Source organism: Hylobates moloch, unplaced genomic scaffold (assembly GCF_009828535.3).
Source record: "Hylobates moloch isolate HMO894 unplaced genomic scaffold, HMol_V3 SCAFFOLD_3, whole genome shotgun sequence".
NCBI classification, from domain to species: domain Eukaryota; kingdom Metazoa; phylum Chordata; class Mammalia; order Primates; family Hylobatidae; genus Hylobates; species Hylobates moloch.
Window position 1 is genome coordinate 137,289,340 of NW_026652278.1, and position 17,426 is coordinate 137,306,765.

The 17,426-nt window shown below is 43.4% G+C and overlaps 1 protein-coding gene across 1 annotated transcript in view; it reads left to right on the forward strand.

Moving 5' to 3' along the window:
• The window catches only part of REELD1 (reeler domain containing 1), a 32,619-nt gene extending 16,459 nt beyond the window's left edge, over window positions 1–16,160 (forward strand). The window contains exons 3-8 of the mRNA XM_032147937.2: window positions 760–1,013; window positions 6,113–6,335; window positions 8,203–8,366; window positions 11,959–12,271; window positions 12,779–12,842; window positions 13,659–16,160. Coding sequence (XP_032003828.2) covers window positions 760–1,013; window positions 6,113–6,335; window positions 8,203–8,366; window positions 11,959–12,271; window positions 12,779–12,842; window positions 13,659–14,267 — 1,627 coding nt within the window. The 3' untranslated portion in view covers window positions 14,268–16,160. The remainder of the gene's footprint in view (window positions 1–759; window positions 1,014–6,112; window positions 6,336–8,202; window positions 8,367–11,958; window positions 12,272–12,778; window positions 12,843–13,658) is intronic.
• Window positions 16,161–17,426: the final 1,266 nt, after the last annotated feature.

Here is a 17,426-nt window from a genome sequence, read left to right on the forward strand (position 1 = left end):
TCAACTTCTTTTACATTGCCAAATTTTAATTCTTCCTCTTGATGGGAATTAGAGGTAGCAAACAAAAATAAAATTTACTCTATAAATGCTATTTTATTCAATCATCGTATTCTATTCCTGAGCCAAAATTGTTATCAGTATGTTTAAGAAGGTATAGAATAAATTGAGTATTTCTTTCTCTGCTCATCTTCTTTACTGAAAGTAATGAAATAGCTAAAAACAGCCAAAGAAAGGGCAAAGAGATAGCAAAGCATTGTCAACTTATCGGTCACCTCTAAATAATTGATAGTTGGTGGATGTTTTGTAGCACTTAACTTGGTAATTTTCAATTGCAACAGAGATAAGATGCTCAGCCAAGCCATCCCATGCCATGCCGCCTGACCATGGTGGTGTATTGGGTGTCTACATCAGCAATAATGTATCAGAGCTCACACTGCCCTTGGGTACCAGTCAGCTTGCAAGGAGCTCACACTAGGATACAAACATTTTCTGGTTTTATTTCTTTGACTCAATAATTAAAGCCTCTCTTGAACAACAACAAAAAAAGCGTCTGGTCTTATGAGAAAATTAGAAGAATAGAAGTTTTCAAAAGGGTGTTTGGAAATGAAACACTTCCTATAGCCTGGCATTTCTTTTTGATCTTGGCCTTGAGCATTAGCAATCCTGGGAGGCTGCACTAAAAGCATCTCAGGTACAGAGGCAGTGTGGGGTTCAGGTTAGTCACATTCCGAGAAGACTTTATGTCATTTTCCTAAATAGCGTCTGGACTGAAGCTGCTGTTTGTCATGATACAGGAGAGGGCAGGATGAGGATGCGGGCTGCCCTCGTGGGCTGGGCTTGTACCACCCTTTGCCTGGCTTCCTGCTCGTCTGCCTTTTCCCATGGTGCCAGCACAGTGGCCTGTGAGGACATGCAACCCAAGCACATCCAAGCCCAGCCTCAGCACCAGGACACCCACCACGTCACCATCCACACCCACAGGTCTTCCTATGCACCAGGTGACAAGATTCCAGGTATGTACCAGAGAGGCTTTGAGAGACTCCGAGGAGCCCCAGAGCCCCCATGGACTTTCCAGTTTGTGTTTGTCCCAGTCAGAAGCTTCCTGGACTAAATTTGGCTTAATCCTTTTTTTTTTTGTAGAGATGGAGTCTCACTGTGTTGCCCAGGCTGGTCTGAAATTCCTGGGCTTAAGTGATCCTCCCACCTCAGGCTCCCAAGAAGCTGGGACTACAGGCACATGCCACTGCGCCCTGCTAATTTTTTGTATTTTTTTTTAGAGACAGGGTCTTGGTTGCCCAGTCCGGTCTCGAACTCCTGGGCTCCAGTGAACCTCCTGATTCAGCCTCCCAAAGTGCTGGGATTACAGGCACAAGCTACCATGTCCAGCCTGGCTTAATCTTAAGAAGCAGTTATCAGGTTAAAAATAAGCATAAAATATTTGTGTCATAAAAGCTACATGATAACTAATTTCTATATTAATTGTGATCTGTATAAGAAGACACAAATATCATTTTTATAGATAATTATTTTGTCCTTACCATAAGATATAAATGTATCTTATTACAGACACAAATATAGTTACTCTGAGCAACCTTTGTGTATCATCTATGTGTGTGAAATACACTTTTTTCTCATTATTTAAAACTAAAATTCATCCATCAACAGACACTTTGGTGAGATGATGGATATTTTAATTTGCTTGACTATAGTAACCATTTCACTATATGTGAGTATATCAAAACATCATGTTGTACACTTTAAATATATACAATTTGACATTTTTAAAATTAAAATATTGGGGGATGAAAAATCATTTCCTGCTCTTTTAGTTTAGGTGCCCACAAAAGCAGGGAAAGAACGGGAGCGCAGGTGGTTTATGTGAGAGAGCATCCCAGGAAACACAGGTGAGGAAGAGGGAAAGGGAGCTGGACAAGAGGAGACGCCAGTCAAGGGCGTGCAACTGAGCAGGTCGCTGCTGTGAGCAACCGAGGTGCATTCCAGTGGGGACCCTCTGAGAAGCCATGTGAAACACCTCTGAATCATCTCTCAGGAAGACGCAGGGGCAGGGAAGTTATCAGTTTCGGGTTGCCCCCACCAGGGGTGTTTCTACCTCCATGGCCCGCCCCCACTCCCCGAACTCACACTCTTCAGAGTCCACAGCTTACCTTGGACCAAGCTTGGAAGTGGCAGTGAGGGACAGCAGAAAAGGAAGCTACAGATACTTCAGATGCCACTAAGTGTAGGCAGAGAACTACATGCCCAAGGTGAGCTCCAACACATCAGCAACTTTTGCCCTAAACCCCTCTTGATTTTTGCTGATTCTTTTGATGGGAACTAAAGGTGATCAACAAAAATGAAATTTACTCTATAAATATTGTTTTATCCATTCATTTTGCTCTGTTGAGAAGTGTGAAAAAACATGGGTGGATAGTATATGAGTTCAACATCAATATACTTCCCAATATACTGAATTAAGTCTATTCTAACAGAGCTTCCCAAACTTTGTTGCATCATGACACAGAAAGTGAGTTTGTGTATATAGCACACTGGGGCAAATGCAAGAGGCTCCCCAAGGAAGGCCACTTCTTTGGGGGCTCCAACCACTCTAGTGTGTGTCCAGCCCCTCCCAGCATGAAGGGATTTGTATGTCAGTATCCTAGTGTTCTGTGGCTAGGGGAATAACAATGGTAAGAATCAAAACACTATGTCAGCCAGGCTTGGTGGCTCATGCCTGTAATCCCAGCACTTTGGGAGGCCAAGGTGAGTGGATCACTTGAGCTCAGGAGTTTGAGACCAGCCTGGGCAACATGGCAAAACCCTGTCTCTACAAAAAAAATACAGAAATTAGCCAGGCATGATAGCTTGTACCCTGTGTTCCCAGCTACACTGGAGGCTGAGGTGGGAGGATTGCTTGAGCCTGGGAGGCAGAGGTTGCAGTGAACTGAGATAGCCCCACTGCGCTCCAGCCTGGGTGACAGTGACAAAGTGAGACTCTGTCTCAAACAAACAAACAAACCCCGAACCAAAAAACCACTATGTCAGGGAGAAAAATCTGCAGAAATAACTAAAAATATTGTGATACTGAAATTTTGAAGGTATCCTGAGGGAAACATAATTGGATTGCAACTGGAACCAAGACAGCATATGTAATAAATGACTTGACGGAGTGCCTCAGGGATTCAATGAGAGTCAGTTATTACTGACTTACGTTGTAAGTATACTGTTCTCTTGCCGGGATCTGTGAGCTCCTTGAAGGTAAGGACTATGTTATCCTGCTCATAGATACATACTCAACTCCTAGCATAGTGCTTGGTGTTCAATAGTTCTAAGTATTTGTTCAAATGTTTATTAATAAAAGTTCAAATGCGTGGAAAATAAAATAATCCTAGACACCAAGCTGCATTTAGCAAACTTATAAAGGTCTGACCCTGATTTTAGCCACTCATTCCCTTGAACACGAGTGGCTAATTAAAAAAAATTTTTTTTAAATAGCTTAAAGATATTACATGCTTTAAAAATGTTAGAATACTATCAAAAGGTAGAAAATTAAAAGTGCTTTTCCTTCTCTTGCTCTGAACACTCAATTTGATTCTCCAGATGTAACCCTTGTTAAGTTTCTTCCACCTCTTTTCAGAAGTTTTCCATGCATTTAAGCATATGTGAGTGAGATCTCAAATTAATATAATCTTCAGCAGACACAAATTAAATTTTTTTTTTTTAAAACAGAGTCTCGCTCTGTCGCCCAGGCTGGAGTGCAGTGGTGCAATCTTGGCTCACTGCAAGCTCCACTCCCCGGGTCACGCCATTCTCCTGCGTCAGCCTCCCCAGTAGCTGGGACTACGGGCACCCACCACCACACCTGGCTAATTTTTTTTTTTTTTGTATTTTTAGTAGAGATGGGGTTTCACCGTGTTAGCCAGGGTGGTCTCAATCTCCTGACCTCATGATCTACCCGCCTCAGCCTCCCAAAGTGCTGGGATTACAGGCGTGAGCCACCGTGCCCAGCCACAGAGCCTGTTTTTAATGATTTCGTGACAGTCCATTGTCTATAGGTCACATGATTGATTTAACCAGTTTCTTATTTATGGGTATTTACTTTTTAAAATTTTTTCATAAACAGTTTTGATGGATATCTTTATTCATATGTCTTTGCTCACTGTAAGCATCAAGATTGCTTTAGTTTCAAGTATCAGAAAAACTGATTAACAGAAACTTAACGAATAAAGACATTTAATTTTCTCTCTTAAGTCTGGAGGCAGTTTCTGTACTGGGTGAAGCCATTCACTGACATCATCTAGATCCTAAGATTTTTCCATTTTCCTGCTCCGCCGTCATCAGCGAGTTAGGTTTTCATTCCTTTGACATCGCACGGTTTCAGGATGAGTGCCGTGGTTTTAGGCCTCACACTGGGACGACAGCTGGAATAAAGGCCTTACGTGAAAAGATTGATCCTTAGACGTTAGCTGTTCTCTCAGCAGATCTGGCCTCATTGGCCAGAATTCTATCTGGTGAAGGGGAACAGAATCACCAACACTGGTTTTAGTCTAATCACAGTTCATCCCCTGAGGAAAAGGAGAGGCCTAACTTCCCTGAAGACAGGTGGTCTCCACTTCCACATGAATGTAACATCTGGGTTCTGTTAGCAGAACCATCTGTTCTGCTAGCAGGGAATAAGTGGACAATCACTGTTGGGTATTGGACATCAGTGTTTGCTATATTTATTTGTGCAAATTTGTCAGTGGGGAAAATTCCTAGATGCAAAATTTCTAGATCAAAGAGTAATGATTTTTAGAGGGCATTTCTTTTATTGTGTTTATATACATATATCATAAACTTTACCATTATAGCTGTATACAGCTCAGGGGCATTAAGTGCATTCACAATGTTGTACAACCATCATCACTATCCACTGCCAGAACTTTTCCATCATCCCAGATGGACACTCTGTACTGGCCATCCTTCCCTATGCTCAGCCCCAGCTAATTTTAAATCTTCTTTCCGTCTCTGTCAATTTGACTGCTCTAGGTACCTCACATAAGTAGAATCATGCATTATTTGTCATCTTGGTTCTGGCTTTATTTTACTTACTATGTTTTCAGGGCTAACTGATAAGGTAGCATGTATCAGAGGGGTAATTGCATTTTAAATGTGGAAGATGTTGTCAGGTTACACCACAAAAAGTTGGATGGTTTATAGTTCCAGCACTAGTGAATGAATGCCCTAGTTTTTCCATAGTCTTATCAGGACTGCTTACAACCACACATTTTAACATTTGCTAATATGAGAGGTATAAAATAGTATCTCATGTATAATTGCTTTAAAAATAATTACTGAACAGCCAGGTGCAGTGGCTCACGCCTATAATACCAGCACTTTGGGAGGCCGAGGAGGGCGGATCACAAGGTCAAGAGATCAAGACCATCCTGGCCAACATCATGAAACCCTGTCTCTACTAAAAATACAAAAATTAGCCGGGCGTGATGGTGCGTGCCTGTACTCCCAGCTACTTGAGAGGCTGAGGCAGGAGAATCGCTTGAACCCAGGAGGCAGAGGTTGCAGTGAGCTGAGATCGTGCCACTGCACTGCAGCCTGGTGATGGAGCGAGACCCTGTCTCAAAAAAAAAATTATTACTAAGCTTGTTTTATTTCTGTTTGCATCCTTTCATTATTTTGAGGGAGTCATCTTTTTATGAATTCACCATGGCTATGACTCTTTGTCTGTTTTATGTCTTACAAATACTTTTTTTTGGAAAATAATTTTTTTTAATCATCTGTCCTGAGTTCACCTAAACTCATATTTTAAAACAATATAGCACACTTTACTCATCTTTTCCTTTATGGCAGCTGGGTTTTGCTCAGAGAGGTATTTCTAAATCCAATATTTATAAAAAGAAAAAAGTTTCTAGTTATTTTTTATTTCATTTTCGCATAACTTTGATCCAAATGGAGTTTATTTTGGTGTGAAATAGGACTTCAACTTTTACCCCCTCTAATGAATTGTTCACTTTCTGGGGGCTGATCTTAAAGCTTTTAGTTTTGAAAAAAGCTGCATAAAATCACCACACGGAACTAAGTCACACATGTTCATGTTGAACGGGTGTTTTTGTTGCAGTGACGGTGAGAAGCAGTCGTGATTTCATGGGATTTCTCCTTCAGGCTCGAAGAGTGTCTGATCATCAAGTCGCTGGCACTTTCATTCTCATTCCTCCTCATTCCAAACTGATGACTTGTTTTCAAGAGGCTGATGCAGTCACCCACTCTGACAAGTCCCTGAAGAGAAACCTGTCGTTCGTGTGGAAGGCCCCTGCCCAGCCTGCGGGGGACATTAAGTTCCTGTAAGAGAGTGAAGTGCTGTTTCTTAGAAACTGAGCCTTTTACTTTGAAGAGAGGGGAGCTTCTCTTTGCCCTGACTTCATATTCCCTTTCCCCCTCTTTATGTGGCCACTTTATGGCAAGGACAGGGTTATGGACGCTGCCTAAACTGGAGAGCCTATGCGGAGGGAAACTAAAGAAACGTTGCCCCCAAACTCATCCCTTCATCACTCTCCATGGGCCTAGAGTGTGTTATCTCCCTGCCTCCCCAGGCACAGGTAAATCTTGGCCAACCTCTCTAGGAATTTCTGACCAGAGGACAGAATGGCTGGCAGTGGGGAAGGCAGGAGAGAGCCAAGAAAGAGAGAAACAGGCAGATGGACAAATGGACACGTCCCTGGGCCCAGGAAAACCCTCTTGAGGCTCTGTGCCTCGGCTTGTTGTCTATAAATGGGCATAACCACAGCACCTCCCTCAGAGGGTTGTATATGGATGAGAGAGCCTACGTTCGCTCAGAACAGTTTCTGGCAACAGTAAGCACTTTAAAAGCATCATTACTACTCAAAATGAGGTACTTGTTTTGTCATTCTTTTCAGACACTTGCATTTACCAAGAAAGATAATTTTTTTCTTTCAGGAAAGGGTGTGTGTTTCTGTTTCTTTTCCCCACACCCTCCTAAATATGAAGGAGACCGCGCCTGCAGGCAGAGATAGTCCAGTGCACATGCTCCCCTCCTGGACTCCCCTCTGCGCTGGGGAGCAGTGGGAGGGGAGGTTGGTGGCCCCAGCCTGTGGTGTCCCTTCTCCCCCACTTCCTGGTGGCACAGGGCAGCAGACAGGACAGCAAGAAGGGAAATACATGCCTTAGGATTTTTCCTCTTTGGAAGGCCCTGGGCCTGCTTACCTGTGGGTGTGCCCAGCTTCTGCCCTTGGCTTTGGTTCTTACGCAGTGCAGAGGGTGTCTGCTGCTTGAAGTGCTTAAACCTGTACAGTCACCTTTCTTTCTCAAAGCACCTCCATTCCTATTTTTGGATTTACCATCATAGTTGCTGCGTGCCGCATAGCAAGTAGTGTAGAAGCTATCATCTCCATTTGACAGAAAAAATGAGGTAAGTCACTTGATGACACACCTGTCCCAAGTCACCCTGTGATCTCCCACCTCCGGGAACCCTTGCACACGATAACATCTGCCGAGTCTGGAAACCGCATGTTGGGGGCCTGAACTATGACTCTCACTGCGTCTCGAGCCTCTGGGTGACCTCGGCCAAATTAATCACCTTGTTATGACTGCCTCCTGAATACTTAAAGTGAGAAAAAGGGCACTTGCCAATAATCCCTCCTTTACTGAAATATTTGGAAGAACAAACAGCATAATGTTTGTGAAAGTTATTTTTACTGGAGAATTGTTTTTCAAAAAATTATTTAGAATATTAAGGATTTATCCCTAATTTCCAATAGAATCTACAATGACAGTAGACATGTACAATTATACAACAGAATTATGAGATCTTCAAATCATGGCATAATAACAGTATATCAGGAATGGCTAATAGTAACATTGACGATAAAACCTTTTATTGGAGTCTAAACAGTTTAAGGAGATACTTTTTCATTAAAATGAGATTTTTAGTGACTGTATTTATTCAAGAGGACCATTGATTTGTTCATATCCTCTCCTATTCTAATTATTTGCAACTATGGGGTTTTTGTTTTTAAAAAGAATGAAGTCACTCAAAGAGTAATAACATAATCTCCTCTCTCGTTCTTCTATTTATTTAGTTTTGTTCCTCTTTATCTGTTAATGTGTTCTCTCTTTTCTGTGAGGCTGGCCTGAGTTTTTATTTAAAGGAAACTAAATCCGTGAACCGCTCTGCTCTTTCTCTTTCCGCAGTTTATCAGTAGTCCAGTCATATTTCGTTTACTGGGCAAGGATTGAATCATCTGTTGTGTCTCAGCAGACACACAGCAGCGCCCATTCTGACGACCACATGGAGCCCAGATTACTGATGCCAACCCTTCACCAGAGGCTGGGCGATGTTGAAGGAGCTGCTCCAGGTACAGCTTGTCATTGTATTCGCCAGGCTGGTTGTCATCATTATTTTTACAGTTATCTATTTTCACTTAAAAGTTACTACTGCCAGTTTCCTGTCCCTGCAAAACAAGCAATAAACACCTGCCGTGTCCAACTGCAGCAGTTCTTGGGGATGTGATAACGCAGCAGTGAGAGGGAGGGAACGCTTGCAGTTGCTTTGTTTGTTGCAGCAAACACACTTTGTCGGGCTCAACCTAACACATTAAGTCAGGCCCCGGGGTGGACAGTGAGAGCTGTGCTGCAATACCAAACAACAGCATACACCTCTTCCCCCAACATTTTCTAGTCCTCACAATATTTCTGCTGTTTTCCTTAGTCCCCTGAAGCTACACAGGGAGCACAAAAAAGAAATGAGCTTTTCTTCGTCTTTTCTCATAAAAACACATCCAGGTTTTATTGTTACTTTTCATGGTAGGTAGATGGCTCTTTGCAACCTGGGTTGGAGAACAGAATCAGGAATCACTGTTTCAATGGGAAGGGATTTTTCCTTGCTCACTACATGGCTTTATATTCCATTAGTCCATGAACTCCTGAAAAAAGAAAAGAAACAAAACAAAGGAAAACCACTAGCCAGCTAGAGGATGTTTGACCTACCTGAAAATCCCGGGTGGTATGGAACTCCTTTTTATTGCTTATTTCTAGTTAAGTGCTATGAACACAAGCACTCGTAAAAGCATCCAGGCATACGCACACAAGAACCTACCCTTAATCCATTCGTTCTCCTCTTCCCTTATTCTTTCTTTTACTCTTTGCTAATATATTAAGGCCAGAATCCAATCAGAATCCCTGCCTCTTCTCAGTCTAGCAAACCCAGGTACAGAGACAGTGGGGACCATCCTCCGTTCCCTGCCTTTGCCCCAAAACCTTTGTCTTCTTCCATTACCCAGCACAACTCCTCCAACCTTCCCACCAAGACACTCCTAAAAGCAGAGTGAAGATCTCGGAGCTTGACAGCGTGGCCTAGAGAAGACCCCGCACCCCTGACATGTGTTTGAAATCTCATGTTTTATTTTATGAATGATGCAAATGTCATGTTTTAATCTCAAGTATAACCACGTTTGTTTGAACATGAATATGAATAAAAGTGAAGCTTCAGGAAGAAGTGTCATGTGGAGCCTTGGGCCTTTCTATGCCTGACTCTGCTGGAAACCTTGCCCGCTGGGGGTCGCAGCCTCCAGCCCAAGCAATTTACAGGGTAACCTCCTCATTACACTGCCCACATTCCTCTCCTTCTGGCCCCAGCTTGTCTTCCCCATTCGTTCCACTACCCAAACCCTAGTGATTCCCAAAGGAAAAAGAAACATGTATGTATGTATGTGCGTGCATGTATGTATTTATGTGTGTGCGTGCGTGCGTGTGTGTGTGTATGTATTCTGGGAAGTTTATCTTTGTACAGTTGAGAAAACTATTTCACCTTATTTCATCTAATAAAGTGAAATAGGTTTCTTAACTGTACAAAGAATTCAGTAGGCAAGTATAAATTTTCAAAATTGGGAAAGTAGTATATTGTATATCTGAAACTTATCTCCCAATAGACCAAGACACTTTGAGTCCTCCTCCACCCCATTAGGTATGGTCTACTTTTATATTTCAGTGCCTTCCCTTCTGACAATTCCTCAAACTGGACTGTTCCACATGACAGTTCTCTGCGTCTTTCAAGGCACAGTTCAAATATCTCCTCTGTGAAACTTTTCCTCATACTTCTTGGTAGGCAAGTATCTTAGTCTATTCCAGCTGCTATAACAAAACATCCTAGACTGAAACACTTATAAACAATAGAAATGTATTGCCTACATTCTGGAAGTTGGGAAGTCCAAGATGAAGGCACCAACAGATTAAGTGTCTGGTGAAGGAGGGATGATCTGTGCCTCAACAATGGCGCATTCTTGCTGTGTCTTCACGTGGTGGAAGGGGTGAACAAGCTCCCTCAGTCCCCTTTTGTAAGGCTACTAATCCCATTCATAAGGACTCCACCCTCATGACTTAAGCACCTGCTAAAAACCCCACCTTCTTACCTTATTGCATTGGGGATTTGATTTCAACATATGAATTTTGAGGGGGACACATTAAGACCATAGCAGCAAGTATAATTGCTTCCTTAGCTCTGGTATTAATTGATTGATTGATTAATTAATTAATTAATTTTGAGACAGAGTCTCTCTCTCTGTTACCCAGGCTGGAGTGCAGTGGTGCGGTCTCGGCTCACTGCAGCCTCCACCTCCTGGGTTCAAATGATTCTCCTGCCTCAGCCTCCCAAGTAGCTTGGAATTACAGGCATGAGCTACTGCACCCTGCTAACTTTGGTATTTTTAGTAGAGAGACAGGGCTTCCCCATGTTGGCCAGGCTGGTCTCAAACTCCTGACCTTAGGTGATCTACTTGCCTTGGCCTCCCAAAATGCTGGGTTTACAGGTGTGAGTGCCCGGCCTCTTTATTAATTTAGGTAGTTTGACATGTAAGGGTGTCTCTTCCCAGTTTTGAGTTCAGGGACACCAATTACAAGTCTGCATTATGTTTGCATCTCCAACAACTATAACAATGCCCAGCACACAGTGGGTCTGCAGGAAATATTCAAATGCTCTTAGAGTTCAGGCAGGAATTTGAAACTATCAGTTTGCCATGTTCTGTATGTCTGGGCTAGGCTGCTTTGTTCTTCACCTCAAAGTTTTGGAGTGTTAAAAACATTGGAGCAAAGGGGTACCTCCTCCACCCCCACAAAGAACCTGGAGCCCTGGCCAGAGAAACTTCTGCCAATACTGTTTTGGTCAATGCCATCATGTCATCCTCATCATCATGGTAGTAAACCCGTGTACCTGTGTGCCAGGCATCTGCTTCATGCTTCCACATCAATGAGTTTATGTCAACCCCTCAGCAATTCTATGCTGGCCTCATTTTGCAAATGAAGAAACTAATGCTCTGGGAGGACTTCCCCAAAGCCAGGAATTAGTGGACGACTGAACCCAGACAAGAATCTGACTCTAAAACCTGCACTTGCTTGCTTGCTGCTCCATGTGAAGCTCTTTCTCATGTTCTGGGCTGTCAGGTTAGCCAGTCACAAATGGGAAATTAGATGGTGGAGGGCAGTGGAGAGCAGTGATCTCGTCTCTTCTCATAGCAGATGTTCAAGTCATTATCACCAGGGAAAGAAACTTTGAGTGTTAATAATAGGGCAAGAAAGATCTAGGGCTTTGAAAAGTTTTGATTTGTGGGATTCCACTCTTTTTTCTAGCTAGAAGCAGTTTTTGGCAGAGGTGAAATAAATACAGTGGTCACAGTGCTTTCTGTGTTCCTTGAATGGTGGCTGTTAAGAAGGTACAGACCCAGATAGGCCAGGGACTCACTCTCTAAAAAGATATAAGCCCTTGCGTGGTCAGGGGCTTGTATGATCAGGCAGGTCATCTTTATGCTGACACTTTTAAGTGCCTCACACTTAATGGTCTCTCCTTGAGGCACATTAGTGTCACTGCTGTTTACCCCCTGATCATAGCTGTTTGTACCAATCGATGTGGGGAAAATGCTCTCACTCACTCTGTGCTGTCTTTGGACCTCTGCTTAGCTCCCAGGGCCCCCATCACTCTTCCACAGCAGCACACGCATGTCTTTGCTGTTGCCCTTCCTGGAGCTGCAGAGGAGGACAATCTAGATCCTGTTCCTGCCAGTATTTGGGTGACAAAGTTTCCTGGGGATGCAGAGACTCTGTCCCAACCATCTTCACACACAGCCACTGAAGGCAGCATCAACCAGCAACCCAGCGGGGACAGCAATCCGACCCTAGAGCCATCCCTGGAGGTCCACAGGCTGGAGAGGCTCGTGGCCCTCAAGAGAGTCTCCTCAGAGAGCTTTGCTTCCAGCTTTAGCACCCATCACAGGTAAGAGTGACGGGTGGGCCATTCCGGACAGGTGATGGGAATAGGCTGAACACTGGAGTGCATCATTTGGAGTCTGACAAAAAAGATCTCAGCCATATTTTTTCTTAAGTGTGTGAAAAACACAGGATGTAGAAGGGCTACTCGTCAGAAGGACTGGGTATGATAATTACCCAGGGAAATTATTCTCTTGGATGGGGTGAGATCTCTGAGATGCTGTTATAAATAAAACAAAACTTTAAAAGTGACTTTTTATATTTTAAATATATTTATAATAACAATATAGAAACGTATATTTTATATAAAATAATAAGCGACAGCATTTGGTGAGTTCTTTGCCACCATTCTCACTCATCTCTCCCTTTCCTCTTCTCTATGGTTTCCAACTCCAAACTCAGAAGTTTTTCAAGTGAATCTGATGCCATCTGCATACACAACAGTGGTAGGAAACATTGCTTTTTGGTCCACAACTTAATGACCTGTTTTCAGCCCTTCCATTCTTCCCTTTAGAACTCAGGATGATCCCAGCTTTGATTCACTGGAAACTTGCCTGTCCTCAGATGGGGGTGAACAGGTAAGAACCTGAACTGTGAAGTGGGCTTGCGACTGGTATTTTGATCCTAGAATGGCCAGTTTCAGGCTGGGAAATCAGAGCTATTAGACTAGTAGCCAAAGTTAGAGAGCAGAAGGCAAAGTACAATATACACACAGTGTCTTTCTACTAATCAATACCTTTCCATTATATGTAGTGTCTCTGAAGTGATCGGCAATTGTAGAAATTGATGTTTTAGTGACTTGTCTTCTCACTTAGCCATAGTTAATAATTACTCTCTTTTCTCCTCCTCCATCCCTCCTTCATAACATTGACCTCAAAACGCCATGTATGGTCCCGGAAGTTAGATCAATAGGCAATATAAAATATAAATGCCCACTGATTTACTATTCCTTTGAAGTCTTAGAAGGAACACAAAATAAAACATGGTGTAATATTTTTACTTACATTTATCAGAACCTACAGTGAGGTTAAATGGTCCCTCTTGCATGGGTCCTATCATAAAAAGACACACTCAAAGCTTTCAGCCATAGAAGATGATGCAATCACCCATTGATATTTTGGTTTGGAAGCCTCTTAAAGGACCCTAAGCTTATTCTTGTAACTGGCTTCCTTGTTCTCTGTGGGGTTTCCATTAGCCACCCCATCCCCATCAATAACAAGTGCATTTGTATCTAGTTGGGCATTTTACTTTGAGCTCCTTTAGTAGCGAGAAAGAGATTGGGTTTTCAGCTGCCGCCTGGGAGTCTTTAAGGAATCCCAGTTAGTTACAAAGTTCAGTGGCAGCTTAGGAGGGAGACCAGTACCTTTGACTCTTTTTTCCCTTTGTTTTTCTAGGACAAGACGAAGGCCTCTAACAGTACCGTGACACAGCCTCCTCTGTCCACCGTCCAGCTTACCTATCCCCAGCGCCTCTGGTCCTCTGAAACTTTCACAGGGAATGGAGCCGGGGCAAGCAACCCAACCCCTGTCCTCCAGACCTCTGGCACTTCTGGGCTACCTGCTGCTGGTGACCAGTCAGAGGCATCCAGGGCCTCTGCCAGCTTCTTACCTCAGTCAAAGCACAAGGAGCTCAGAGCAGGGAAGGGAGATGGAGAGGGTGGAGTGGGATACCCTCGGCAGACCAACCCATGGCCTGACACTGGGCTAGAGGGAGCCCAGGCCCCTCTGGGAATCCAGCTCAGAACTCCCCAGCTGGGAATTCTGCTTTGCCTGTCAGTCACCCTGGGCATGGCCCTGGCCACTGGCCTTCGCTACCTGCACACCCAGTATTGCCACCAGCAGACAGAAGTGTCCTTCAGCGAGCCCGCTTCAGATGCTGTTGCCAGGAGTGACAGTGGTGAGACTGTGCACGTCAGGAAGATTGGGGAGAACAGTTTTGTTTTGGTTCAAGCAGAGTACAACTGGATCACTCCTTGTGTGGGTAGCAAGAAAACAGTCCTCTGAGAAGACTGTCACCCCAGACCTCTCAGTGGCCCTCCTTGGGCCCTGGAGAGTGTCCCAGACAGAGCAGAACTAATGAGAATACCTGATGAAGACAGGGACTCATTGTGCCTCTGTCAATGTGCAGTTAGTGGAGGAAGCCAGGAGAGGACAGTTTCATCAACAGAGGGAGTTATTCCTGAGCTTTGTTGTCTTAACATCTGTAATTGAGCTTCCTTTTTTCTTTTTGCAATTAGACGTTCTGTTTGAAGACTTAAACTCAACACAATGAATATTGTATAACCCGCTCATTAACTAGACCCCTGTGGCCGCTAAGCTTCCTCTGTTGCCCTAAGGAAGCCATAGAAATAGAAATACTGTCCCTCCTTAGTGTCTCATCTCTTCTAACTCTTTGGGAAAAAAAAGTAATGTTGGATTGTGTCTCCTGCAAGAAAAAGAACTGCAGCTCTCACTTTGCCTTCCTAAACCACCCCCAAAGAAGTTTTCTTTTCAAAACTGAATTCAACAACTTGCTAGAGTTCTGATTTGGATGACTAGGTGAATGCAAGGGTATTTGGTCTTCTGGGTAACTCATCAGTCTGGCAAATCTGCCATGGAAATTGATCCAAAGTCAGGAAAGTTTTTGAGAGCTTGATTGAACACATCTTTAGGAAAACATATACATGCAACACAAGGCCATAAACACCAGAGTGGAGTAGGCAAGCCTTTTCATCAGGTGTAAATGGATCTGCGACCTCCCATCCATTTACACTTGATGGAAAGATTCGTGTAGTCCAACAGCTAGCAGACATACTGCCTTTTGCCAAAGGTCAGGCTGAAAAACATTATTATACCAGCATAGTTTGAAGAACAGTCTTTACTTGTCTTTTCAGGGAATATCAGGAAGAAAGCTTCATGGATGAAGGTCATCTATCTGATCTCATAACTTTATGAAGATTGCTTTGATTTAACAGTGGCTCCACAGACACTATCTGAGGTCAAAACAACAGATCTGAATATAATTCTTAAATATGCTCACCTAATATAGCACATTGGAATTAGCTGCCTTTTCAGAGTGAAACCTATTATAGCGTCATCATTCATTTTAATGCAGAAACAAAAACCACTACAAATTTGGAAAGGATATTTGTTTATTGAACACCTAATTCATACAGGAACTGTGCTAAGAAGTTTGCATATATCTTCACGTTTAACCCTCACAAAAATTTAATGAGGAATAAGTTCAGTAGCTTTCCAAGGAGAATGAGGCTTTCCTTATACCTCAATTTAACAATTTTTAAAAATTGAGTGTTCAGGAAAGAGACAGCTCCTGCCTTTTCCACACCTCCCTTTAGCTCATTGGTCATCAATTCCAAGACTCTCCCCTCCCGGATTCTGGCCTAGATAGCTCTGTTCCCTGGCTTCAGTCATTAGATGCATGGAGACCTAGGTAATTTGTGCATTCACAAATGAAAGTGTTCTAGGAATGCTGTGGAAAGAAACAAATGTACTGTAGTCTAATAAGGCCACATATATCCCTTCTGCATGCCTAGCCCTCTAAAAGACGTCCTCCCCAAGAAGCAAACAAGGGACCCCACTAATGGAGAGCTTTCATCTGGCCACATCGCATCAGAGCCAGATGCACCATGTATGCAATCTTTTTTAAATCTTTTCTGTCTAAGAGAGAATTTCTATGTAAACAGACTGTTTTGCTTATCTAGTGATGTGAACAAATTACCTCCAGGCTTAGTAGTTGAAAATAAAATCACCACCACCACCACCATTTATCATCTTTCACGATTCTGGGGTTGCCTGGTCTCAGCTGGGCAGTTCTTCCGCTCTCAGTGTTATTGAATGGGATGGGACAGCCTAGTTGACTCCCTCACATGGCTTGCAGTTGATGTTGGCTGCCAGCTAAGGGCCCAAATTGGGCTGCTGAAGAATGTGGGAAGCAATATGGCTCTGTTCTTTGTGTCTTCTTATGCCATATGGTGGCTGAGTTCCAAGAGGAAGTGTGCCAACAACACAAAACCAAAGGCTGCATATCTCTTAAGACCTGGCCCTTGGCAGTTGTCATAGTGAGTCACAGGACCAACCCTCATTATTTAAAAGGAAGGGCAACAGATTTCACTTTTTGATGGGAGAAGTGACAGAGGATTTGCAGCCATCTTTAATTCACATTCCCTTCTGCTTAGACTGCTGATCTGCCATGGAGGGATTGTGTGAGACTTGAAGAGATGCCATTCATCCCTGGATGATGAGGGAGGTGAGAGGAGTCTCCAGATTTCAGGGTCAGGTATTTTCTCTTCTCCAGTTGGACTTCCAGCTTATACAAAACAGTAAAGTGATGCAGAAGGTTTAGCCAGATCTCTGAGCCTCATCTTCCTCATCAGAGAAAAGGACTTCACAAAATCATTCAGCTCTTTTCGTTGATGTAAAGATTGAATGCATACACAATATTTAGCTATCCGTAACCAAACTGACATACCATTGTTGTTAATGTTATCCTGAAGCTGCAACACTGTCTTTACATGCAGCGCATTTAGAGAAATTCTGTGATTATGAAAAAAAGTCACTTTCTTTCTGTGACAAATTCTCCTCTTCTTCCTTTTTTTTTTTTTTTTTTTTTTTCCTGAGATGGAGTCTTGCTCTGTCACCAGGCTGGAGTGCAGTGGTGCAATCTTGGCTCACTGCAATCTCTGCCTCCTGTATTCAAGCAATTCTCTTGCCTCAGCCTCCTGAGTAGGTGGGACTACAGGCACGCACCACCACGTCTAGCTAATTTTTGTATTTTTAGTAAGGACGGGTTTTCACCATGTTGGTCAAGATGGTCTCTATCTCTTGACCTTGTGATCCATCCACCTGGGCCTCCCAAAGTGCTGGGATTACAGGCGTGAGCCACTGCACCCGGCCGACAACTTTTCTTGAAGCAACCTTCCCACCTCACTTCCCTGGACCAGCCACTTGAAGGCCACACGAGTTGTCATGGTCGTCACTAGCTACAATTCCTACCACGTATCAGATATTTTTTTGCTGCAGCATTCTGACTAGACTCTTTTTTGGCCAGGGCAGCTGGAGTCCATGGGCCTATACTCATACTACATAAGTGATTGTGAAGGTCCTCTAAGCTTCACAGAAGCCCCAGAGGGGAATGAGTAGGAAGTGTTAACTTAACCTGAAGGC